The following is a 26216-nucleotide window of genomic DNA, read 5'->3' as shown; positions in this document are numbered from 1 at the left end:
TGCACTAAAAGCCTCAGCCAAGGTCAGAGATACTGGACCTCTTTGAGAGAACCCTGTTCAAGACACTGGAAGCATGAACCAGACCTCAGAACTGGACTTGCCCTCCAGGAACCTCAAGCTGGAGGGGATCAGACATCATCAGCCAGCAAAACAGCCCAGGGGGCCCTCACCAGGCTGGGGTCAGGGGAGGCTTTCTGGAGGAGGCAGCCCCTTGAAAAAAGAGGTGTGGAGTGGTGCCCTGCTAAGCCATACTGGAGCCTGAGGCCAAAAAAGAATACTGGTCTGCTCTTTATTTAAAATGTCGATATTTTGTATTTTGCTCATCATGAATTTTTTTTGCATTAATTTTGATTTTTTTTTAATGGCACTAAAATATTATATATCTTGATTACTGAGCTTTTGGTGCCCCCTAAAATTTTGCAGCAGAGGTGACTGCCTCACTTGCTTTTCCCTAATCCCAACCCTGGTTTGGAGGTTTAAACCCTTTGGTTGCTATGACACATCAGAGTCCTCACCCTCAGGGAGCAGGGAGCCAGCAGAATAGAGTGTCATCCTGTTTCAACAGCACAGCCACAAGTTGCGGGGTTCCCCTCCCGCCACCCCAAGGGCCCAGTCCGGCTTCCATGTCCCCACCACTCCATCCTACCTACATTTCTCCCATCTCCCTCCAGTATCTCCTTGCTGTGCCGACCACACTCCCACCCCTGCTCAAAGCTTTTCCACGCTTCCGCGTACCCCCAAGTGCTCCTCGCCTGTCATTCAACCTGGTCCAGGTCTGACGTTTACAGATGAAGAAATAAACACCCACAGGGAGGAAGTGACTTGCCCAAGTTGTCAGTGACCTACCCCAAGCCCCTATCCACGACTTCCTCGACATCACTTCTCACACCAGGCACCACGCCTACGGGAGCCCGAAAAATTGTCTGCTGACAATGAGTGGATAAACCACACCCTCCCTCCTTCAGGTACTGGCTCCAGGCTGCTGCCTGCAGAAAGTCTTCCTTGACTGCCCCCTCAGGCTCCCAGGCCTCTTAGGCCAAGCCACACAGCTAAGCTCTCTGGTTGCTCCTTTTGTAAGGATCCAACTCCATCCAATTCCCAATGTAGCCTGGGGTGTACTCAGAGTCTGAACCCCTTTTTGTCTCCAAGTCTTCCACAGTGGAGCCCAGGACCTGCCTGGGCTCACAAGAGGACTCCATCCCAGTCCAGAAGCAAGTAAGGGTCGTCTGGAATCCCTAATCCTTGCCAGCCTTGAGTCCCTCTTGCTAGAGCCAAAGCTTTTGCCCTTCTGTCCTCTAACTAGCATTTCAACCCCAAGGGCAGAGTTTAGACCTCACTACCCGCTCTCCATCCCCGCCCCACAACTCCCTCATGACATCCCTACCCGTTACTGACTAGTGACACCAGTTTCACCAGCCAGCAAGATGACCCAGAGCCCTAGCCAAGGACAGGCATGCTCTGGCTTTCTTCATTCCCTAAGTGGCCCCCATGTGCCCAGGCCCTGCCAGGTTTCCTCCTTCATCTCACTCATCCTCATAACAACCCCAAGGCCTGGGATTTTTACCCCATTTCACGGAAGCTATGTGAGGTGGAAACTTACCCAAATCAATTGCTAGAGCCCATGAAGCCTTCAGAGGATATGACTGCCTCTGCTGGGTAGAGTCAGGGAGGCTTCCAGAGGGGACCTGGGCCTTGGAGGATAAGCAGGAGGTTGGCAGTGGAAGAAGGAAGGAAGCCATTCCAGGCAAAGGGAACTGAGTGTGCAGGGCCCAGGGACAGGAACGGACCTGGCAAAGCTGGACATGGGGGATTTCAGTGGGGCAGGAACAGAGAACACTCAGAGAGGTTTGGTGACTCGCCCCAGTAACCTGCAGAGCCTGCTGACCCATGTGGCCCTCTCTGGAGGCCTCCCAGGCCTCCTTTGCATTCTGATTTGCATGAGTGAGACAGCCCTGGGCCTGGAATCCTCCTTGCCAGGACGCCTTCCCTGACTGCACCCTTAGCTCCCCCTCTGTACAGAGCTCTGCTATGGGTTCAAGGAAAGACACAGCCCTGCAGGGAGCAGGAGGGGAGGGCAGGCCCAGGAGTCCACCCCCAACCTCCTGGGCCCCTGAACAGCCCCACCTCCTGTGCCAGGGCTAGGTCTCCCAGCACAGGCAGGCAGGGCAGGGAACCCTTCATTCAGACCTCAGGAAGCCCCTCGAAGCTCCCCACATGGGAACCAAGAACACACATAGCCAGCTTCGGCCAGGCCCAGGGCTACAGACCCCACCCATACCACAAATGCACACCTCACGCTACCTCAAGGCCACTCCTCCCACCCCACCCAGCAGCCACACAACAGATCTGCCACTCCCCACCACATACAGCCTTCGGTCCTCACTCTTCCTAACAAGTCCACTGTGCACACCAGCCCCAGACACCCAAGAACCCAATACTCCTACCCCTCCCCTTTCCCCAATCCAACTACCAGGTGATACCTCTGGGCAGGGTCTTCTGCTGCTGCCCTCCTGGGCTTCTCAGGACTCTGCTAACTCGGGCAAGAAGCCTTGGAGACACTTCCCGTAGATATGAGGAACTAGCTGGGGGCTGGGTTCCCAGCCCGGAGTGTGCAGAAGTTGCGTCCGGTGGCCTCCGCCCCCGTGCAGAAGCCAGCCCCTCCAGCCCCAGCAAGCAGGGCAGCAGGTGCAGCCCTGGTGGGAGGAAGGGGGTGCAGCTGGCTGAATCCTGGGCCAAGAAGCCTATTTTCCGTCTCTCAGAGACTGGCAGCCACTGCGTACCAATCCCAAGAAGGCATACTGGGGTCTTCTGCCCTACCCCAGCCTCGTATCTCTGCCCTTCAACTATCCCTAGCACCACAAGATTCCTGCCCCATCCCATCTGTGGGGTGGCCCGTCTTCTGGGGTCCCTGGAGTGCTGGAAGCTGATGCGGAGCAGCCCTTGAGGGCAGTGAAGACCAAGACGGGGACCAGCACCAGGGTGAATGACGAGCTGCCTCAGCTACCTAAGGGCTTCAGGCCTGAGCCACTCCCCAACCCAAGATGTAAGGCAAGTCTGCGTTCCAGTCCTGGCTCCACCACTTCTTGCCTGAAACCCTAGACAAGTCACATCACATTCTGAGCCTCAGTTTCCCCTCCACAAACTGGAGCTGCCAGTCCCTGCCTCATGGAGCCTGGCACCCAGAAGACTGTGACACATCACCATATGCATATACTAGAGGACAGACTTCTGCTCACTCCTCTGCTGCCTTAGGCAGCCACTTCCTGTGTCTGGCCCCAAGGTAGGTCCTGACCAGAGGGGCCCTTGGTGTTGAGCTTGCAGTCAGGCTCTAATCTAGATGCCCCTCAGCATCCTGAGGTTCTAAGTTACCCCAGACACCAATGACTACCACATCCCACCTTCAGCCGTGTCCCCCCTGCAGAGCTCCTGACCAGACACCCCACTGTCTCCTGGGGCTCTCCTCCTGGAGCACACCAGGCACCACACACTCCCCACTCCACACCAACTCACCAGCTTCCCTTCTTCAGGAAGGAAGAGCTGTCTCCAACCTAGGCAGGGCCTTTAAGCAAATTAGAAAAAGATGCCTCCCCGCCCCAGAAGCCCCATATCAGGGCATGCAGCCCAGCAAGCAGAGGCCAGGCTGGGTTTCAGCCCTCCCTCTCCTGGCTCTCACCCCCACCCCCCCACCAGATGTCCTCTAGACAGCATCTGACCCGCCCTAGCCCTGATCCCACCCAGCATCCTCAAAAACTCCCCCAAGGGCCCCCCTCATGCTCAAACCCCACCCCAGAAGAGGGTCAGGTGGGGGTGAGGTATGGAATGTGTGAATGTCTGAACTAGCTCACTTGCAAGCAAATGAAGCCAAACATTAAATGGTTTAGTTTTAGGCCTTGTCAAAAAGTCTATCACATATTATCCCCCTCCGGCCCCACCATGTACCCCCATCCCCAAATGGGTCACTTGTGACCACCCCCTCCCTCTCTCCCCAACTCCTTCCTCATGACCAGGTTTTTGACACACCCCTCCCCTCCATCCTCACTGCACCATTCATTCATCCCAGGCCTCTCAGCTTGCCTGGATGCCTGGCCCTCGCCCTGGCCCCTGCTTTCCTCCGCTCCCCACAAGCCACTGGGCTAACCTGATTCAAGGCAGAGCTTCTGACACTAAGCCTAACCCTCCATGGCCCTAACCCAAATCCACCCTTCCCTACTCCCCCAACCCCTCACCCTCCAGGGCTCAGCTCAGGCCCTTCCCACCCTGAGGGTGACCCAACCAGTACCACACCTGTGGAGACCTGGTACTCTCCACCAGGAGCATGAACGGGCTCTGGCCTGGGCCCCTGCTGGGGCTGGGGAATTCTCGTGGCACCTCCCCCCACAAAGGGCACCATGCTGGTCAAGGCGGAGGCCACCTGATGACTCCAGAAGGATCCTCCTGTGTGACACTGCCCCCATGAGGGAGCACGAGGGGGGTTCTGAACACTGTAAAAGAGGCAGAAACAGGAAGAGACGGGGCTGATCACAGGAGGGTGGGGGTGCACAGGACTGACCACAAAATCACAGGCAAGCAGGAGTGGACAGAACCAGAGTCACAGACGCTCACACTGCCAGGACCCTTGCCACACCTTGAGGTGCTGAGGGCCAGCACTGGCCCTGATGGATGAGGGGAAAGAAGGCTGCTTGGCTCCTCTCTGAGTTGACCAGGAACCTAAAGCTCCTTCCCACTGAGGAGGAGGGACTTGGTGGGCTCCTCCAAGCCCCAGAACTAGTAGACCAGGGGAACAGGGGCCCAGACCTGCCCTCTCCCTAAATGGCCCCTGGAATGAAGAAGCCAGAAGATAAGCGAGTCCCTGTCACCTAAAAGGGGAAGCTGCCTGCGCTGGTGGGGTGGAGATAACCACACGGGCGGGGTAGGGGCTCGGGCGTGAAGGGAGACAGGGAGACAAGAGGACCAGCCCCACAGGCTTTGGCCTCCAATTTGATGTGTGACCTCAGCCTCCCCCACCATATAACCAGACAACAGACAGGAAAAACTCCCTGACTTGGCCTCCCCTCTCCAGCCCCTTCTCCAGCAGGGCAATGAAAGGTCGTGCTTATGGAGTGCTTACCATCAACCAGGCACTGCACTGAACGTATTATATGTATTGCCACATAAAATTCCCACAGCAGTCTAGAAAGCAGGTGGTTTTAGCCCACTTTACTTTACAATGAGGAAACTGAGCCTCAGAGAGTCTAAATAACTTGCTCAACGTCACACAGGAGCCAGTGGTTCAGCCACACTGAACCAAGGGCTGTCTGGGCGCCTTCCTCCACTCCATCTCTTCAGAGGGGATAGCACAGGGACAAACGGGAGAGGGAGACGGAGGCTGAGTGTAGGCTGAGAAGGGCCTTGAAGGCCATGCTAGGACACTCATCCTTACTGTCCAGACAACAGGAAGCCATGGAGGGCAACAGGGTGGTTGGGGAATGGAGCACACAGTGACAAACAGGCAGCAGACAGGGCTTCCTCCTGCCGTGAGACTTGAGAATTCACATAACTTCTCTATGCCTCAGTTTCCTCATCTGTATAATGGGATTATGATAGTTCCACCTTGCAGGCTTAGGAGGAATTAATATATGCCTTCAAAACAGATCCCAAATCTGACCAATTCTCACTCCTCAGTGACTTCCCGCTTCCCTCAGAATGAAAGCCAAAGCCAGCACACGGGCTACCAAGCCTGCGTGATGTCCCTGCTACCCCCCGCCTCCTAGCTGTTACCTGGACATACCCCGTGTGCTCCCGCCTCAGGGCTGGGCCCTTGAACTGCCTCTGCCTGAAATGCTCTTGCCCAGACATCTGCATGACATTTTTTCAGACACCTGCTCAAATGTAAGGCCTTCCTTCCCTGACCACCCTATCTAAAAAAGCACCCCCGTCAGTCTCTACCTCCTAACCCTGTTTCATTTTTCAGCATCCCACTTACCTCTACCAGACACTGTATTATATACTTATTTGTTAACATCAGTCTCCTCAACTGGGAGGCACAGACCTGTCTTATTTACAGCTGTATCCCCAGAGGCTAGAACAGTGTCCAGGAAATGCTCAATAAATATCTGTGAAACGTGTGACTAAAAGTCTACAAAGGCCTGGCTTGCAGCAGGCACTCAGTATGTGTCATCTGCCAGTACTCCCAGCCAGTCCCCCTCCTCCTCTGCCTTTACCCCTTCCCCAGGAAGTCTCCCGAGCCACTGTGGCACTGGCAGAGGCTGGCACACACACAGAGGCGGGAAGCAGGTGGAAGGTCTACAGAAGGTTGGCCCAGGAGGCCTTCTGTCAGGGTCTGACCCAGCTCACCCTCCCCAGGAGGCTCAGGACAGGGTCCTGCCTGGCAAGATGGGCAGGGAGAGTGGTCATTGGGTGAGGAGGGTGTCAAGGTATAGGCCGGAGTTCTAGGAGTCCAAGATTTGACTCTGAGGCTCCCTGGCATCCTCTGTGGCTGGGCCTGCCCCTTCTTTCAACCTATGAGGCTGTCCCACTACTTCCTGCTGGGCAAGCCAGATAAACACTGCTGGGGGCGCCCTCACCCACACAGGGGAAGTGCTGACTCTCAGACTGCATCCCGCTGCCCACTGTTCAACTGCTCCCCAGAGCAGGTCAGAACCACCCCAGACTTCCAGGAGCCTCTGAGGCCAAACACCACCCCCGAGGCAGGTGCTGTCTCTCCAACCTGCCTACCCCTGCCGTGGCTCCCATCACCCATTGGGGCTCAGAGGGCCTCCACCCACGGGCTCCTGCCCCTTGCGCTTCTCTTGGGTCTCATTTCCTCCACTCCGTTCCCCAACACCAGCAGTCCACAGCCAGGCCTTCGCTTAACTGTTCCCTCTGCCCAGAACATCTTTCTCTACCTCACCCTTCAAACACAAGTGTCACCTGCTCAAGGAAGCAGTCTCCGACTCCCACGGTCACAGCACTGATCATGCCAGATGTCACCATCTGTAACTGTGTCTGTCACATGCACTCTTTCTTGCCCCCAGCCCTGGATGGGTGCTCTCTCAAGGCAGGACCAGGGTCTAATTCTCCTATATCCCAAACAGGGCACACAGTGAATATCTATTGATTGAATGAACATTTCCCAATCTTATACAGGAGAGTGAGTAGCCAGGCAAGTGATGACTTGCCAGTGGTCACACTGTAAGTCGGTGGCCAAAGTGTGCCTAGAGCCCAGCCTCCAGCCTCCCAGTGCCAGGTACTTCCCATTCCACCTAGTGCCCACCCACAGCTCTACCCTCCTGCCTGGCAGCACCCAGCCCTACCTTCTCCCAACACTCCACAACCCCTTGCCTCCTTTAGGAACCACCTAATCCAATCCTCCCCATTTCCAGAAGGGAAAGTGAGTCCCAGAGAGGGTCAAGAACCTAGCCAGGGCCACACAGCAGGTCAGGACCAGGACCCACGCCTTGGTCCCCCAGCCTGAGCTCTGTCCTCTCCAGTAGTCTATTCCTTGGAAGAACTGGGGGTGCGGGGTGTCCCCTCAGGTGACCTTAGAGATACTGGAGCAACCCCCACACCTCTAAGTGGATTAAGCCAGCTTTGCACTGAGAAATGTGGGTTTTCAGGCCAGAGGCAGGAGTGGCAGATGAGTGTCCCAGTTCATATCCCTGGAACAGAAACTGGAACAGAACCACTAAGCGCTCCCTGGATCTCCAGACTCCCTAGGCTTAGCATATCCATCTTTAGAGCAGAGAAAGAGACAGAAGGAGGAGGAATGCCCCAGTCTGATGGGGAGAGGTATGCCTTTAGCCAAGATTTTGACACCCCTTCACCAAACACTGCCTCAAAGCTGTTCTATTGTCATCAGGAAAAGTGTAACTTCCTAGCTCTGCTCCAGGGAGGGTGGGTTCTTTTCTCCCCACCAGGCATGGGGCAGCCTTTGGAAACAAACTGGTGCATTTTAGTCGCAAACTCACACAGCAGCCTGCCTGGATGAAGGTCCCCACTAAAGAGACCGAGAGACCAAGGCTCAAGTGGGTGGCAGCCTCACCCAGCTCACACATCAAGAAATGCGGAGCCAGGCCCCTCCTACCCCAACCCACTAGGACGTCAAATGCTGACCATACTTGTACAGTCTCCCACCAGAGGGATGTGGCACAGGAAGGGGCTGGGAAGCAAGGCCTGGCAAGGAGCTCACCTAGCCAGGGAGTCTTCCAGGAGAAGGACACCTCTCTGCAGGGAACAGGCCTCCTTCCCCAAAAGGCAGCTCCTGCTCCTATGCCTAGGGCCCTTTGAGTGCAGGTGCTGTGCCCACAGGCCCAGATGATTACTGGAAAGAGCGGGGGGGGGGGGGGGGGGGGGCATTGTGAAATACTCCAAGGCCCTCAGCCAAGGCCCAGCCTTCTGCACCCTAAGGTGGGGCAGTGCCTCCCCTGGAGCTCCCTGACTCAAGTCTCTGCCCACCACTCTCTGTAGGGACCCCTGAGCCTAGCTCTGATCCTTCAAGGTTTGACATGGGTCTGCTGAGCCATGTTCTTTGCTGATCTGGGTGCCCAGCAGTGTGACTCTGACCTTGCTCTGTGACCCCGCCAGCCACCAGCCCTCCCTGAGCTTCCCCTCAACCCTGCCTTGGTGTCTACAGGGATAGCCTCACTACTACCAGTGAATGCAGAGGGGGCCTGGCCCCTGTCTCTCCCTACTGCCAAGATGACTGCCTCTTCTGCTACCATCTAGTCCTCAGAGCCTGGTTCTCAGATTTCTTGAAAGGGAGACAGCTGGGTGCAGAAGGCACACAGAGCCTGCAGGCCAGCTGGGCCTCTGACCCACCTAGCAGCTCTGAGAAACTCTCCAGGCCTCATCTGCCTGACGCCAGCCTGGCTGCAGTGTGGCACAGGGCTCAGCCTCAACTAGGGGGTGACCCAACCCAACTCTAGGCTTTGCAGGCTTCTGAACCTAGAATTTCAGAAATTCGGAAGCTGGGAATCACAGGAACATAAAACCCTAGAATCCTTGATTTTCTGATACCTAGAATCTCATACTCAGAGTCTTAAAATCCTTGCTGCCCAATGTGAGGAGAGGGAGGGAGTGGAAAGGGGTGGGAAAGCCCTTGCTCCCCCCACCTCTGGCCCCCTTCACCTTTCACCTGCCCAGTCCACACCTAGGGGCAGGTGAGCCTGGGAGGTCCCAGGAGCTGCTTCTTTCTGCCCCTGCCTAAAGCTCCAGGGAAGCTGGGTCCACTGAAGATAAGTGACCAGCCAAAGGCCTCTCACTCTGCTAGAGGCCAGGTTCCTGACTCCAGGCCTGACTCTAGGTAGACCCGTGTCCCCTGGCATTATGGTGGGGGGAGGGGAAAAGAGAAGAGGATGTCCAGGGCAGAGCAGTGCCTTCTAGGACAGAGGGAGACTAGCAGGGGAGATGCAGGCACCAGGGAGGCCGATATGCAGTGGCAGCTCAGCCCTGCTACTACTCCCCTGCCCTGGGGGCTAACCCATCCCAGCACCAGCCTGGCAAAAAAAGGTGGGGATGGGCCAGGCACCCCCAGGGCCCCTGTGCATGTGTGGCCCCTGGTCCCCATCCTGAATGGCAGCAAGAGGTCCAGGTCCAACCCTCCCCTCCCGCCCCCTTGCCTTTACCCTTGCCCTCACAATGGTGAAGATAATGACATGGAGGAAGATTTTGCCACATCTCCCCAGGGAAGATTGTCTGACCCCTGAATCCTCCTCTGCACCCCTCTGGCCTGAGCACCGCACACATGACCACAGGTGGTGTCTGCATCTTGCCCACTTAGCTCTGGCACCATGTTTCCAGGTTTGTTTAGCCACTGACAACCTGATGTAGCAGACACCAGACACCCAAAGAAGAATCAGGGTTCTGGTTTGGTTGGGAAAAAAAGTTTGGACCCTGCGACAAGGTTGGGTGGGCGGTGTTTGAAGGAAGCTCAAGGCTTCAGGAGGCCCTGACCAGGGCTCCGCCAGGGAGGTGGAGCACAGGACTCAGAGCCCCCTGGCTGAATTCCAGTCTCAGCTCTTTCTTTCCTCGGCTGAAAGACCCCAGGCAAGTCACTTACCTTCTACTGACCACAGTCTCCTCATCAGCAAAATGGGTTTGGGAGAACCATTGTGTTAAACAAAAGCCAGGGTGGACAGCACAGGATGAGAGCAGAAACCAGATCACCAGGAGGTGCTCAGCCTAGGACTGGGCCCAGGAGCTCAGAACCTGATAGCAATTAGTCCAGTCTGCAAGCAGGATACCCTTGCAGTATCCCAGGTTAAATCTCTGGACCTTGGTTTCCTCATCTGTAAAATGGAAACAGTGCCTACCTCATAAGACTATTGTTGAGAATTAAATGAAATCAGTGCATAAAGTGCTTAGCACACTGCCTGGCACATAGTAAGCTTCCAAGAAACAATAGCTACTGGTAGTATTATTACTACTATTAACTAATAATTTACTATTAAATAATAATAATTGAACTGGTCAGTTAACTCCACATCCCCTCCCAGACACTCTGACCATCCCAATGGTCTAGGACAGATGTCCTGATTATGGGGCAGGCTTTCTCTTCTGAACTGTGGCCCAAAGAATGAGAGAGAAAGAGAGACATTCCACAAGAAGGCCATGCGAAAGACAAACCATTGCACTGCCCCCCAGCACCGTCCCTGACATCTGGGGTCATCTGTCTCTTTGACCTGACACTATCCCCTCCAGAGTCCTGGTTGGAATGTACAGGTCTGGGGGCCTGGCCAGGAGTGGGGGTAGGTGGACAAGATGTCTTCTCTGATCAGAACTGGGGACACCAGTATTGAGTCAGTAGCAGGCCATGAGCTTTGTGGGGGGTGCACATTGGAGGGGGATGTCTGTGAGCCCCCCATAACCATATGCTGTTCAGAACACTGGCATGGCCACCCTTAGTGCAGAACCCCTCCATGAACCATGAAACACCCCTCTGCACAGGCTGTGGAGGGGCTGAGTCTAGTTTACTGAGACCAGAAGAGGGAATGAGAGGAGCGGTCTGAAGGACTATTCTCTGCTCTTGGTGGGAGGCCAGGTCTACTTGGCTGGGGTCACACTCTGCTCAAGGCTGCCTTGGCCACCACCCAGGAGAAAGCCCCTCACTGAGCCAGACCCTGTACCCAGCTCAAGGGGTGAGATCAGGCTGAGGGAGGGGAAATCAGGCCAAAGGAGGCAAAGAACACATGGGTCCTGATCCTGCCTCCACCACTTATGCACTGTAATCTTAGGCAAGTTACTTAACCTCTCTGTGCCTCAGTTTCTTTATCTGTAGAACGGTGCCTAACTTCTAGGGTTGTTGGCAGGATTAAACTGATTAACATACATAATAGTGTCTACAACAGTGCTATAGGCATGTTTTCTGACATTGTCATTCTCGATGTCACTACTCAGCTCTCTCTGAGCCTGTTTCTTCCTCTTTGATACTGGAGGGTGGTCACTGTCTCACGCAAGGATGTGAAGTTAAATAAAAAAAGTAACGAATGTGCAGTGTCCAGCACATGGCAGGTACTCCCCTTTCCTTTCCCCAAGAGGGGTCAGACTAGGAGTCGGAGTTGGTCCTGACCCCCACCAGGGCTCCCTGTGTGATCCTGGCCTGATCTCTGGCCCTTGGCCTCAGTATCCCTATCTGTGAAAGAAGCTTCTGGGACAAGTGTTCTCTAAGTTCCATGGCCATATCTGTTTCAGCCTCTCCCCCACCCTTGTTCCCTCCTTCCTTCTTTTCCCATTTCCAACTGATGTCCTACTGTATCCCCTCCTGATATGACAGAAAGAACCCTTGGGAGCCTGAAGCAGGTGGAGGGGATGGCTGGTGGGCAAGGGGAACCAGCCGTCAAGCAGCCCAGGGCCCAGTCCAGGACTCCAAGGGTTAAGACCCAGAGCGAGGGGCGGGGGGCCAGGGTCAGTGCTGGACAGACGGGCCTGGAGCCCAGGGCTTGCCTCCCCTCCCCCTCCCTTGGGAACAGAGGCCACTTGTTTGGGCATTGGCGGCTGTCTTTGAGCTCAGCCAAGGGAGAGTGTAGTGGGAATAGGAGAGGGCCCCAGAGAGTGGGGAGGACTCCCTTCCCTTCAGCTGATGCTCTAGGCCTGGTCCACCACTAGCTCCCAGTATTCTGGGGCCCCCACACATCTCAACTGATCCCTTCCCCTAGGTTCTCCCTTCATTTAAATGCTCAGTGCTGGGGCAGGATTTAGATTCAGACAGGCCTGATTCTTGCCCCAGCACAGTTTCTCTCTGGGGCATGAGTCCAGGGCTTATCGCCCTATCCTGCAGATGAGGAAATGGAGGCTCTGAGGAGTTTGGGGACTTGCAGAGTCACATAGTGGTTGGTGGCTGCACAGGAACTCTGGGCCCAGGTCCCAGTCAGCCCCATGGCTCTGCAGGCCTCCTCCCCACAGAGCTCCAAGGAGACCCTTCTTAAGCTGTGTCATTACCAGGACTGAAAGGCTGGGCAGGAAGAAGAGTGCAATAAGCAGCCCACATCTGAAACCCAAAGTCCCAAAGGGCTTAGGGATTTGGAAGGGAACAAAACCTCTGGAGGGTGGCAGGGAGGACAAGCAACCTGCTTGATGTATGGAGAAGCATGGCTGGAGCCCAGGAGGTGGGGGTGGGGGGGTGGGGGTAAGGCTGGGGCCCAGTGGGGAGGCCTGAGTGACCAAATGAAGCCTGGAGGCAATCAGTGTCCTGGTGACCTCTGCTCACCTCCACCACACCAGTCATCAGTACTCTGCCTGGGACACCCCTCTCCTACCCTACTCCAGTGAGCAAGCAGCTAGTGGGGATGCGGGGTCCCCAGGCCAGGGTCTAGACAATCCTCAACCAGCCATGTACATAAGGATGAGTTCTCTCTACACCCCTGCCCCTGCCACCCCTGCCACCCACACCCATCTCCCCATTCCTTAAACACACCATCCAAGTTCCTGCTTCTCCACAAGCTATTCCCCTATCCTTGTGTTGCCTGCCACTTAAATGCCAAAGCCCATTCCAGTCATCTCCTCCCTGGGACCGCACCTGTCTGTAACCTGTCTTTGAGGCTCCGCTGGGCTCCTTCTATCCTGTAATGATTTTGCTGGATGGTCTCCCCCAGCCTGGGTGCTTTCTGATTTCCAAGGACAGGCACCATGAGAACCTCAGTCTGGTACCTTGGGCCCCAGCATGCAGTCAAATCCTTCCCTGAGTATCTCCATACGTCTGGCCTGAAGTCCCCTCCACCACTACCACCTAGTCTGGGGATCAGGGAAGGCTCCTGATGACATGGGATTTGGGGGAAGGGAGTGCATATGGCAGAGGCCATACTGTGATGGCTCCTGACCAGTTTCCCCGCACCAAACACTACCCCATGCTCCCCAGACTGCACTCCAAACAACCTGCTCTCTGCAGTCCCAACCACCCACTCCCAGCTTGACCCCATTCACTGAACACACCTTGTTTTTCCAACTGGGTCAGGTAGGGGCTCTTGGGAGGCCATGCCCCCATTTACTGGTGAGGAATTCAGGTGCAGAGAACGGAAGTAGCCTGCACAGTCACTGCAACCCCAGGTCCAGAGCACAGGGTCATACGGATCTGCAGAACTGTAAGGGTCTCAGTGGTCGACACGGTGGGAGCTTTCATTTCACAGACGGGAAAACCAAGGCGCCAGAGGGCGGGCCGGCTCCGGAGCCTGAGAGACTGCATGCCGAAGGTCTAAGGGCTGGAAGCCCCGTGTCCTGCCAGCTCATCCTCCTCCCAACTCTCTGGCCCGACCGCTCTTCCTCAAAAGGCAACCCCACCACCAGGCAGAACAGATAAGATGACTCAGGAAAGCAGGCGCCGGGCGCGGAGTCGCCGCGCGGCCTCGGCGTTCCCTTCTGTGGAATGGGAAAACTGCAGAACACACCTGGCGAGGGGGCTGCGGACGGGGAGGCCCTGGCAGCCGCACTGACCTGTTTTGAGCGAAGACTTCACGCGGGGACCCGGCGTCCCGCCGCCGCAGCCAACAACTCGCGGCTGGCCCGGCGCGCCCACCCCGCCAGTGCTTCCGCCGGCCACACGTGACGCCCCGGAGGGGAGGGCGGGGAAAGGGCAGGGACCCGCCCCCTCCCGGCGCCGCTCCCCCCCCCCTCCCCCCCCCCCCGCCTAGTCGCTGTCCTTGAGTCCGCTGGCGTGACCCGCCTGCCCACCGGTCGATCTGAGTGTCTCTCTCTGCCCCTCTTGCACTTGCAAGTCCTCCTGTCTCAGGTCTACCCTCCCCACTCCGCCCGCTGTGTCCCCATCTCTCCTTGAGTCTCCCTGCCTCTGACCACCCCTCTTCCCTCTTCTGTTGAGTCTGCCCCCCGGAGGGCTAAACTACACACACCCACACACAGACATAAACACACCTGAGGGGGCCACACCGCCAGGCTGATAGGGGGCGGTTGGAGGCCTGACAACCGTGGTGCCTGACCACCTCGTCCTGGAAGTCCTTCTACCAGTCTTCAAGTGTATCCCACTTCTCTCCCTGGGTCACATCCCCCAGAGGCAGAGTGGTGGGGAAGAGTCCCACCGTCACAGCTCCCAAGGATCCCTCATCTGAAGGCTGCAGCTCCAGCACCCAGACACGTTCACTGGCCTAGAGAACGGGAGATTCTCACCCATCCTCCCAGCACATACACAAATGAGGGCCCCGTGCTTGGCAGGCATTTCTAGGTCCTGTGCCTAGGGCACCTCTGGAGTTAGCCAAGCCAGAGACTTTAACTTTCCTGGGTTTCTATTTCCCCATATGCACAATGGGGATATTTAGAAAAACAGCTCTCACCAGAGTGGGCATAAGGGTTTACCCTGAGAAAAGGAAAGTGTCATTAATTTGAGCATTTACTACATGCCAGGCCCAGTGCAGGGCAATTTATTCCCTTTACCAATTCTTATACTCTGTTTGAAGGCAAAAATTATCATCCTAGGTTATGGATTAGGAAATGAGTGTCCAAGAAGTTCCAGGACTAGCCCAAAATTACAAGCCAATATTGGGAAAAGCTGGGACTGGAAGCTGTCTTGGTGAGTTATAGAGTCTCCCCCCCACCCCCCCACTGGCTATTCACTCAGTCCCTCTGGGAAAGAGTTGACTCTGAGTAGACTTTGTCTTCTGCTGGTAGGGTTAAGGCAAGATTTCTGGGAGGGGAGAACAGACCCAGACCTCACGGAGAACTCCCGGGCCCCAAGTTCATAGGCGGACAGACACACTGGGGAGAGCAGAGCACAGGGCCCTCCTCTGGACCTGGCAGTGGGGGTGTCCCTTGGGCAGTAGGTGGGACATGGGGCCCTTAGAGAAAAGGGGAGGCCCAGGCATCCCTCTAGCCCTCAGAGCATCAGGTGGAGGACGGGGCAAGGAGCTGGCATCTGACTACTGGCAAGGGGATAGGGGTCTAGGAGTCCATCATTTCTAACACAGTCCTGAGGTCTTCAAAGTGACCTAGGGAGGGCCCAAATCACAGAGCCTGGTCCCTCTACTGCAGTGGAGTTTGATGACTCTCACCTGCTCCCCCGAACCCACGTCTCCAGGACATGCTACCCCAACCTCAGCTCTGAGGCCCATAGCCCAGTGGCTTAAGAACCACGGATCCCTCCCCATCCCTTCTGTGTTGACGGGAGAGTGTCAGACCCCCAATCCATAGGTTGGACCCAAGGAGCCTTGGGCCAAAGGTTATAAAGTAGAACATTGCCCTCTGACCCCTGACCCAGGGCCTCTGGCAAGGCCTGCTCTTTCCCTTAGAGCAGTGAAAGGTAACCAAACAGACTGGTGTGAGAGACAAAATGAACGTGCAGCAAGGACAGGTGGATGGATGAAGAGTGACTAATAAATGGACAGGGAGAATGGAAACAGATGATGGACAGGAGGAGGGGGTGACACCCTTCCCCCAGCTACATATGGGGAAATGGGGAGATGCCTCATTTCTCTGGGGATCAAAGGCCAGGCCTCTAATAACATCAACAAAATTAACTGTAGGGCCAGGGGACCAGGGTGGCGGTAGTGCCCCTGGACAGGTGGGAAACAGGCACAGTGATGAGCCGGCTGAGGCTGTGGGATCATTTATTGGGGCTGTGTCCAGCCAGGCAGCAGCGCCGCCTGGGCCCGAGCCCAGTGCCCCCAAGAGGCGCCGGGGTGGGGGAGGGGAGAATGTGCGGGAGGATCCGCTGCCCGGGGCTCGGCCCAGGGCCCGTCTCGGTCCTTGCAAAGGCGCTGTGCGGCGCTCAGGTGAGCGAGGTATCGTCGTCGCTGCCCTCGCCGCCCGCGCCGCTCACGCGCTCCTCCCGACTCTCTGCCACCGCGCTCTCGTCGATGTTCTCCAGCGAGTCCGCGTGCTGCACTGACAGCTCCGACAGCGCCAGGCTCGGCAGTGGGCTCTGCTCCGGGTGCAGCCAGGGCTTGAAGTGAGGCTGGTGCTTCTGCTTCCACTCGGGGTACTTGACGCACGCCTTGTACATCTTCTTCATGGCCTGCGGGCCGCCGCCCAGCCGGCTCAGTGGGTGGCTGGGAGCGGGAGGTCTTCTCCACGTCCCCTCCAGCGCCCTCCAGAGGCTCAGCCCTCAGCATCCAGACTCTTGCCCCAGTTTCATAACTACGCCCCTCAGCCGTAACTCTGCCCCCGGGCCCCCAGTCTCCATCCTTAACTCCACCCTCTCACCCCAGAGGCCTCTTCCCCAGCCACCATACTCCCAAAGTTCCACAGCTACTCACCTTGGGAGCCAGGAACTGTGAAGACTTATTCACCACCCACTTGGGTAAGGAGCCTATGAGGGCAGGGAAGGGTAGTAAGGAGAGGAGGGAGGAAGAAGCCTCAGGGACCCAGCCCCCACCACAAACACACACCAGTCTCTCCCTCTGCCTGGGGCTTCCAGGGAGGCCCCCCTCTTGTCCATAGGAAGGGGTGCGAGGAGGGCAAGTCCTACAGGACTTCATCATCCTCATCCTTCTTTCCACCTCAGTTCCCAGGCCCAGCTCTGTCCCCATTGCACCTCTACTGTGCCCTGAAGAGCTGCATGAAGAAAGCCACAGGGTCCTGGGTGACCACAGGCTGCCACACACGGGTTGGAATTCTGACCCACAAAACTCAGGCAGGCCCTCCCTCCACTCACACTGCCACCCTTCCCATATCTAGCCCCTCTACTGAGAATGGCCTGATGTTCTGCCCCTCCTCTGCCTGTCCTTCCAAGCTCCTCCCTGATTACATAGGCCTCTCGGCTGAGCACCCCAACATGACCTGACCTGGAATCTGTAGCCCAGCTCTTAACCCTGTCTCATTCCCAAGTGTCTGCTCTGCCTCTGACACGCAACACACTCACTCAGTGAGGTGCCAGGAGGAGCCTGGGACATACCCGGGAAAAGATGCTCAAGGCTCACTATCCTCTAGTCATTCACTCATTCACTCACTCCACATTCACTGTGACACCCACCCTGGGCCAGCCCTGGGGACCCAGTTAGGAACTCACTGTCTGGGGGGCCCAACTGTGTGCCAAGTGTCCTGCTAGAGGGGAGTGGGCCCAAAGAGCAGGGAGCTAGTGACTCCCCTCCCCTTGGTGTGAGGGAGAGAGGAGGTGACATCCGTAGCAGCCCTGAAGGGATAAGTAAGAAAGGAGAAGTGTATCTAGGCTGCGGGAAAGGGCTGTCTGGACAGGGAGGTGGGAAAGTGTAAGGAGTGAAGAGGGACTGGGGAGGACTTGGACTTTACTCTGAGGGCAATGGAGAGTCACGGGAGAATTGTAAGCAGATGAGAGTCATGAGGAAATAGTGTTTTAGGAAAGTTTCCTGGTGGCTAGTACAGACCGACGAGGTGGCTTAGGATGGAGAGAAATGACAGATTCAGGAGCTATTTAGGAGGTAGAATCAATAAGAATCAGTGACTGGATGTAGGAGCTGAGCAAAAGGGAGTGGTCCAAATGACCGCAGGCTCTTGGCACGGATGTCTGGAAAGTGGAGACCTAAGAGGAAGCGCAGGTCAGGAAGGAGATGGTGAGTCCAGCATTGGACACAGAGGGTCTCAGGTGCCTAGAAGGCCTCCTGAGGGAGGTGTCCAGGAGGCCCGACAGCCACAGGACCTCAGCAGATAGAGACGTGTGGTCAGCTACCACAGAAGCCATGGGAGTGGCTGAGGTCTCCAGGATGGTCAGAGGATGGGAGCCAGCAAGACAGACAGAGTGGGGGCAGCCAGTGAGCGGGGAGTAAAACAGAGCCTGGGGAGGGCCAGCCCAGGAAGAGAGTGCCAAACTTCATCACTGGAGTGGTGCCTACCACTTTGGCCCATTCTTTTCAGACCATTGTAAAGTCTCAAAGCTTGTTTTGGATGGAGATGCCCCAAAATTCAAAAACATCTTCTAACAGATGCCCTTCTGGATCCCTATAGATAAAGCCCCACCCTCTGTGGGAAAGGGAAGGATCCCATGATAGGCTGCTAGGGCCAAGCCCTCACCTTTGGGGTCCACCTGGGCCAGGTAGGTGATGATGCAGCTCTTAGGCCCCGTGCTCTGGATGAGGTAGCCCGTCTGGATGGACACAGCTCGGACCAAATCTTTCCGAGGTGGGTATTTCTGGGGATGGAAGGTACAGGGAGGTGAGACTTGGGTAGGGGAAAAAGAGATGTCTTTGTGAGTGTGTACACACACACACACACACACACACACACACACACACACACACACACACACACACACACACACACACACTTAGTTAGTTCACATTCCCTGCCATGTGCTCCAGGCCAGGCCTGATGCTGAGGTGAGGAGAAAGGGAAAAATCAGACTGGGTCATCCTTGCCCCTCTGAAAAAAGCTTTGCCTGATCCCTTGGGAAAGCCCCCAGTCTGCACTCAGGACTCATAAGCATGCATGGGCACTCACAGACACACATACATTCACCCTTGCCCAGGCCAGCCGTACCTGTTTGTCCTCCCTGCCCTGGGAGATCAAGGCGACCCAGCCTCAGGGAGGGCCAGAGGACCCTGCCTCTCACTTCTTGCTTCCCCTTTTCCTGGCCAGCTCTGTCCCAAAGCCCAGCCAACCAAAGTCAGCCCATCCCACCCACACTGTCCTCTCCCGATCTGCTTGAGAGTCCCAGCAGGGAGACAGAAGCCATTATCCTCACTGCACAGGAAGGAAACTGAGGGCCAGAGGGCCCTATGCCTACTTGAAGTCACAGGCAAGTCATGGTGGCACCTACAGCCCAGCCCTGCCTGGCACTTCCCCTGCCCACCAAGCAGGGAAGGCAGGTTGACTCACAGGATGTTTGACTGAGTAGTTCATAATGATATAATCAGTGCCCATGGGGAGCCAGGAGCGGAGGGTGATGACATCACGGTTCTTCAGGGGCTTGGGACATCTCCCTGTGGAGGGCAAGGGACAATTCAGCCAGACCACTGGCCCACCTACCTTCAAGGGAGGTTGTGGTCGAGGCCACAGACACAGGGATGGCTAGTTCCCCCTGCCAGCTCCTCCTTATCCAAACAGGTACCCCCTGTCCCCCATCCGGACCACAGTCCCACAGCTAGAACCAGGGAATCAAGACCAGAACCCTTGTGCCTACTATCTCTGGCCATCCCTGTTCCTCACAACTTTACACGGCCCTTACTTTGCTGGCCTGGCCTGTTGGTATATGTGAATGGAAGTGTATGGGGGAGAAAGAGTATTATTTTGAGTGTGTGTGCATGAACATGTGTGTCTGTGAATACATGGTACATGGCTATGGGCTCTGTGCATGATGGAGTGTGCTTGTGTTTGTGTGTGTGGAATTGTATACGTGAACATGTGAGTGCATGTGTGTTTGTGAGTGTACATGTGTGTGTGCCTGTGTCTAGGAGGACAGAGGGATGTCAGGGAGGGCAATACTATGCCTCAATACTCAGGTCTCTGAGCAGCCTGGCCATGGGAGTTGACCACAAGGAGGGAAGGTGGGGGAGGAGCCTCGGTGGGAGGCCAGAGTGGAGACTAAGGGGCTGTTGATCAGTGGACTGCGCCTGCTCACAAGAGTAATAGCCCACGTCAGCATTGACTGTCAAGCGGGCGATGTCGAAAGTCTCAATGACGTTGCTGTCCCACTTCTTTCGGTACTCAATGTCGTGGAGGACGTCGTAGAGTGTGTCAGCTGGCACATCTCGGCACTCCATACGGCACTGCAGACAGACATATGGGTTGACAGGGTCACACAGGACTCAGAGCTCTGGCCAGAAGACCAGAAGTCAGACAGACAAGGGTGGGAGGATGAAGAGGAGGACAGGGAGGACCAGGGGCCTCTGAAGCCAGCATGGACTCACTTCTTGCCACAAGCCCTGTCTAGCTCTCCCAGAAGCCACCTGTGCCAGGAGACAGATAGCACCTGTATCCAGAGACCACCTCCCCCATCTCAGCCCAGTCTCCTCCAGGAAGCCTTCCCAGCCAGACCTTCTGAGCTCCTGCACACTGAGTCTCTATGTCTGTGCCCTCCAAGACCCCTGTGAGCTCCTTGTAAGCAGATGCTCACGGTTGATTCAGCAAGGAGTCTGGTATGGGCACATGTTAAATGCAATGAAAGCATAAATGAAAAAATAAATGCCTAAATGGATGATTTCTTTCCTCCCATGGTATTTATCACCTGGTCATACCACTTGTCCTCCTTTTTGTGTGTGTGGGTTTTTTTTCAGTCAACAAACATCTTTGGATTTCTTACTGTTTATTAGCCTTGCCACCAAAGAGCTTTCCATCGTGGGAAGAAAACAGCTGAGCATACCTTCTTTTTTTTAACCTTCCCAACAACTCTGCCAGACAGGAAATCCAAGGAGGAACTTGAGGCTCAAAGAGGTTGAGTGATTTGCCCAAGGTCACCCAGCTGGTAAGTAACAGAGCTATGATTTAACCCAGATCACATGTCTGGAAAGCAAGCAAAAACAGAACCAGGTTTCCCTAGATTTGCAATCAGCAAGATGGAACCCAGGCAATATCCTTGTTCTGTGGGGTTTTTTTTCACCCAAGAGCCTAGACCTCAAGGTCAAGTTCCCCTCAGCAAATGGACAAGTTTTCTTATATAGGTTTAACAGGTCTCCCAGAACTGGCATTGAGACAGTCCCAAGGGAACCCATACAATATTACTTTCTAATCACAAGGGGCTACATGCAACCACATGAGGGAGGGGGTCACACTGCCATCCCCCTCATTCCAGGAAAGGCCTTGGCAACACTGGTGATGGAATGCCACAGGAAGGACATACCAACACCTGGTGGGTATCCTAGGCACCAAGAAACTCATCAAGCCCAAGATATAACTTTGGAGGACAGAGGAACAACCTAAGTGACACCATGAGAATACAACCAGACAGAGCCAGATGTGAGACATTCTGCCAGACTATTGACCCCATCTCTTCTACAGGTCAATGTCATAATAAAGGGACTGGGCTAGACTGAGAGACTTATAGGACACAACAACCACATGAAAAGTATGATTCCAGATTGCATAGTGATTTGGACACACCAGCTATAAAGGACATTTTTGAGACAACTGGAGAAATGTGAACATGGTCTGAGTATTAGATCCACTAAAAATTTATGGAAACAAAATGGTGGAGGTTTCTGCCTGAAAAAAAAAAAGCAGGTTACAAAATTGAAGGCACCGTATAATTTCATTTGGGGAAAAAAAAAATATATATATATATGCATAGAAAAGTCTCAGGCAGCACATCACTTAGATGTTAACAGTGGCAATCTCTAAATGATAAAAAATATGATGGTTTTATTTTTCTCTTTGCTTGTCTGTATTTCTAATTTTCTAAAATGTATAGGGCTGGCCAGTTATCTCAGCTGGTTAAGGGCACAGTATTGATAACATTAAGGTCAAGGGTTTGGATCCCCATACAGGCCAGCAGCCCTTACCCTCCCCGCACCCCCCCAAAATGGTATAGTATTGCTTCTGCATAATCAAAAATTTTTAAATAAAAAGATCCCCCAGATATACTGAGAGGTGTACTTACTACATGTCAGGTACCATATTAAGTGCCTTATACACATTACCTCATTTTACTCTTACAGCAATGCTGAGGAATTAGCCACATTTTAGAATTAAGAACACAGAAGTTCAAGGTTAGATTCCAGCCTGCAAATGTTCATTGTGTGACCCAGAACAAGTCACCTTCCCTCTCTGCCCTGTTTGCTTTTCCTCTCCATGAGGAGGTACAACTAGATCCAATCATTTAACTAGGAGTCCTGAGGTCCAGCCCTGTCCTAAGCCCAGAAGAGTCAGAGATGAATCTGAGGTCTGTCCTTGAGAGGCTCCCAGTTGAAGGAGGATCCCAATTTGGAAATGGGCAGGTGCCCTAAAGTGCCCAGCGGGGGCACAGAGGAGTAGATCAGCTCTGTGGTGGTGGTGGGGGATCGGGCTTCATGGAGAAACTTGGTCTCAGAGGTAGGTGTTTGCCCAGTGGCCCTGGCACAGAGGCAGGCCAGATTGTGGCCTGTGGAGCTGAATGAGTTCTGTCTAGCTCGAGTTCCCATGGTGTGCTATAGCTTAATACTCAAAAAGTCCCTGGTTTCCAGGTCTTCTTGGAGAAATGGAAGATTCAAGGGCTGGGTCAGATGAAGTATACAGTGAGCCTCACTGTGCCAGAAAGTAAAGAACCAGTCAAAGAATGATAGAGACCTTGTCCAACAGACACAGGAGCCAGCGTGAAGGACTCCCACAAGTGGAATGACAAACTCATCAGGGTTTACTCGGGACTTTCCCAGTTTTACCACCGAAAGTCTCACATCCTGGGAAGCTCCTCAGTCCCAGGTAAACTAGGATCGTTGGTCACCCTACCATGGGCTAAATCTGGGACAAACTGTATATTAAAATAAATAATGACAGTAACAGATTACAGTCCATTGACTAAAATAGGAAACCAAAGCATATACAGGTATGAATAAATAAATAAATAAATGGAATGTTTGATGAGGAATGGAGTATTTACATAGTTTCAAAGTAACTTCCCATCAAATTCTTATTAATTACAAAGGAAAAATAAGTAACTGCATAGTAGAGAAGCCTGGAAGATACCAACTTAATCAAGTGATCAAAGTAAATACCATTAATAACAGGACAAGCTACAACCAGCTGTTGCCTGATAGGATGCCATAAAAATAAGAGTCAGCTCTTACGTGATATCTCTACCAAAGATGCACAACATAAATCTAATCATAGGGAAACATTAGACAAACCCCAAATGAGGGACATTTTACAAAATAACTGGCCTATTAGTGTCAGGATCGTGAAAGTTGAGGGAAGTCTCGGGAACTATACCAGACTGAAGGAGACTAACAAGACATGAGTGAATGAATGACTGAGTAATTGAACAAAGTGCCTGGAGGGATGTGACGGTGGGAAAGGGGGTTGGAGAAGACAGCACAGGCCAGATCCAGCATCATCATTAGCATCCAAACAAACTGTTGATCGCTTCTCGGCCTTTTGGCTAAGATCAAGTGCAAACAAACTGTTGAGCAGCCACATGCAGGTCCAGGTGCTACACCAGACATTCAGACACACTCACCCTTCAGCCCAAGCTCATGGGATGGCCACTGTCATTCCTGTGCTGCAAGATAGACAACTGAAGCTCAGGAGATTAAGCAACTTGCCCAGATCATACAGCAAAGAAAACAGCGGAGCAGGGACTTAAGACCGGATTTTCCTGTACTCTTAACCACCATGGAACACTCAAGTGTGGCTTCTGAGGAAACCAGAATTTGTCTAAATCCAAGTTTGGGAGCTGTTTTGGCTTTGCAAGTCCTCAAACATGTTATCCTGGACAGTGAGTGTATGGGGGGCCGTGACAACAAAACTCTGCTTCATAGGTTAGTATCCTGGGACTGTGTCTTCCCTTGGGCCAGACTAAGTACCCGCAGGGCCCAGCTGCACCCACTCGCTGCACATTGGGAAGGGGCTCGCACTGCCCAGACAGTGCCATCCTCCTTCCAGAGACACCTGGATCAGGGCTGCTGTAGAGGTAAAGCCCAAAGGCCACCTCTGTTACAGTAGGCAGTGGAAGGAGCACTCAGAGCCACAAGACAGACCAGGTGCCCAGTCAAGTGTAGACTCTGAATGGCACTTTATCTTTAAGATAAAGAAGCAAACTTCAAAGGTTTCCCAGGCTGGTGGCAGATTCTTGTAGAGAAAGGCTTGCAGCAGGGCCCTGCTAGGAGGGTGAGAACTCTGGCTGTGGTGGTGCAGGCAAGGAAACTGAGGCAGGCCAGGTGGCCAGGTCAGGTAAGTGGTCACAAGTATCTCCAGCCCACTCCGGCAGGCCTGACTCCCCACCCAGGCCCTTTCCACAGTCCCCAGGTGGCAGCACCAAGCAGGGGAAATTACATCCAGCTTTGTTCCTGACACTGTGGGGGGCAGGCCCCACACCCCACAAGGTGTAATTCTAAGAGGCTTAAGGAGGGACAGGTGATGGGGTAGGGCTGAGTCACTGGATGGCACCTAGTGGGCAGGTGCGTAACAAGAACCCACGGCCACTGGGCCCTGGGTGAGTCACTCATCTCGGCTGGACGCTGGAGCTCCCCCCTAGAAACTGAAACTAAAAAGGGGTTGCCAAAGAGCCATGATAGGCTACAAAGAAGACTTGAAAGCTTGGTTACAACAGGGAGCCTGATATTCAGACATTTTACAGCTCAGAAAACTGAGGCCCAAAGGGAATAAGTGACACCAAAGAAACTACAGGCTGTATCCCTGGCACTCCACTCTCACCAAACCCCATGAAGTGGAGAACTGGGATTGCCCTCTCCAGCACCCCAAGACCCACAGAGCCAATCAGAAGGGACTGAACAAGAAAGGAAGACCATCAGGGGAGACTCATGCAGGCTTTGAGGCTGGCAATCCTTGGTCCCAATCCCAGCTCTTCCCCTTGGGCACAAGATTTAACTCTTAATGAGTTTTAGTTTCCTCTCATGAAAATGGGGATAATAATAGTACCTATCTCATGGGAAGGTAGTGATTAAATAAGATAGTGTATGTAATATGCCTGGCATATAGTAAATGCTCAAAAAATAGTAGCTGGCATTACTCCAACAGGCTTCCATGCATAGCCATTGGCTCTTCCACACAGCCAGGACTAGGTCGCATTTGCACACACCTTCTTATATTTTGTGCCCTGGGTGCCTCTCTGGCCTCACCCTGGTCCCCGCCCCACCCTGCCCTTTTATTCATCCATCCACCACTTTCTGAAGCCTGCTGTGTGCCAGGCCTGCAACTGGGCAGTGCGGAACCAGAGGCAAACCAGATCTGGGCCTGCCCCAAAGAGGCCCTGCGAAGGGGAGTAGTAAGTGAGACAGGGACACAAAATTGCAATATAAAATAAGCAGGCTTGGGAGGAGAGGGGGACACACAGGAACTGTGGGGACAGAGCACGACTGAGCCCAAAAGGAAAAGGTGCTGAGCCACTGAAAGGGCAGAAAAGAGCATTTCAAGCAGGGGGACTAGCCAGTGCAAAGGCCTGGAGGCTTAAACAAGCCCAAGCTGTGTTTCACCCTACCCCCTCTGTCCCTCCCCTCACTCTGTGCTTGTCTGGGAGGCCTTCCCAGTGCTCAGCATTAGAGAATGGGCAAAGGAGTTGAATAGGCATTTCTCAAAGGAAGATATACGAATGGCCAACAGACACATGAAAAAACGCTCAACATCACTCAGCATTTGGGAAATGCAAATCAAAACCACTTTGAGATACTATCTCACTCTAGTTAGGATGGCTAAGATCCAAAAAACAGAATGATAAATGCTGGCAAGGTTGCAGAGAAAAAGGAACTCTCACACACTGTTGGTGGAACTGCAAAATGGTGCAGCTTTTATGGAAAATGGTATGGAGGTTCCTCAAACAATTACGGAAAGACCTACCACACGACCCAGCTATTCCACTGCTGGGAATATACCCAGAGGAATGGAAATCATCATGCCAAAGGGACACCTAAACTCCCATGTTTAATGCAGCACTATTTACAATAGCCAAGAATAGGAACCAGCCCACATGTCCATCATCAGATGAGTGGATAAGGAAACTGTGGTATGTCTACACAACGGAATACTACTCCGTTATAAAAAAGAATGAAATACTACCATTCGCAACAACATGGATGGACTTAGAGAAAATTATATTAAGTGAAACAAGTCAGGTACAGAAAGAGAAATACCACATGTTCTCACTTATTCGTGGGAACTAAAAATAATAAATAAATATACAAATAAATGGTGGGGGGGAAGAAGACAACAATCACAACAATTCCTTGAATTGTTAAGACAAGTGAATG

The 26216-nt window shown here is 53.9% G+C and overlaps 2 protein-coding genes across 2 annotated transcripts in view; both read right to left on the bottom strand.

Moving 5' to 3' along the window:
- ARAP1 (ArfGAP with RhoGAP domain, ankyrin repeat and PH domain 1) overlaps nucleotides 1–13994 on the bottom strand; it is a 58407-nt gene extending 44413 nt beyond the window's left edge. Inside the window, exon 1 of the mRNA XM_063093762.1 lies at nucleotides 13903–13994. The gene's annotated coding sequence lies outside the window, so the exon portion shown is untranslated. The remainder of the gene's footprint in view (nucleotides 1–13902) is intronic.
- Nucleotides 13995–16005: 2011 nt separating this feature from the next.
- Nucleotides 16006–26216, bottom strand: part of STARD10 (StAR related lipid transfer domain containing 10) — a 34206-nt gene continuing 23995 nt past the window's right edge. The window contains exons 6-10 of the mRNA XM_063094881.1: nucleotides 19946–20093; nucleotides 19204–19307; nucleotides 18400–18517; nucleotides 16671–16723; nucleotides 16006–16429 (exon numbers count right to left, since the gene is read on the bottom strand). Coding sequence (XP_062950951.1) covers nucleotides 16184–16429; nucleotides 16671–16723; nucleotides 18400–18517; nucleotides 19204–19307; nucleotides 19946–20093 — 669 coding nt within the window. The 3' untranslated portion in view covers nucleotides 16006–16183. The remainder of the gene's footprint in view (nucleotides 16430–16670; nucleotides 16724–18399; nucleotides 18518–19203; nucleotides 19308–19945; nucleotides 20094–26216) is intronic.

The sequence above is a fragment of the Cynocephalus volans genome, chromosome 4 (assembly GCF_027409185.1).
Source record: "Cynocephalus volans isolate mCynVol1 chromosome 4, mCynVol1.pri, whole genome shotgun sequence".
Taxonomy (NCBI): Eukaryota; Metazoa; Chordata; class Mammalia; order Dermoptera; family Cynocephalidae; genus Cynocephalus; species Cynocephalus volans.
The sequence above is the reverse complement of the archived record's forward strand: the minus strand, read 5'-3'. Positions and strand labels throughout refer to the sequence as shown.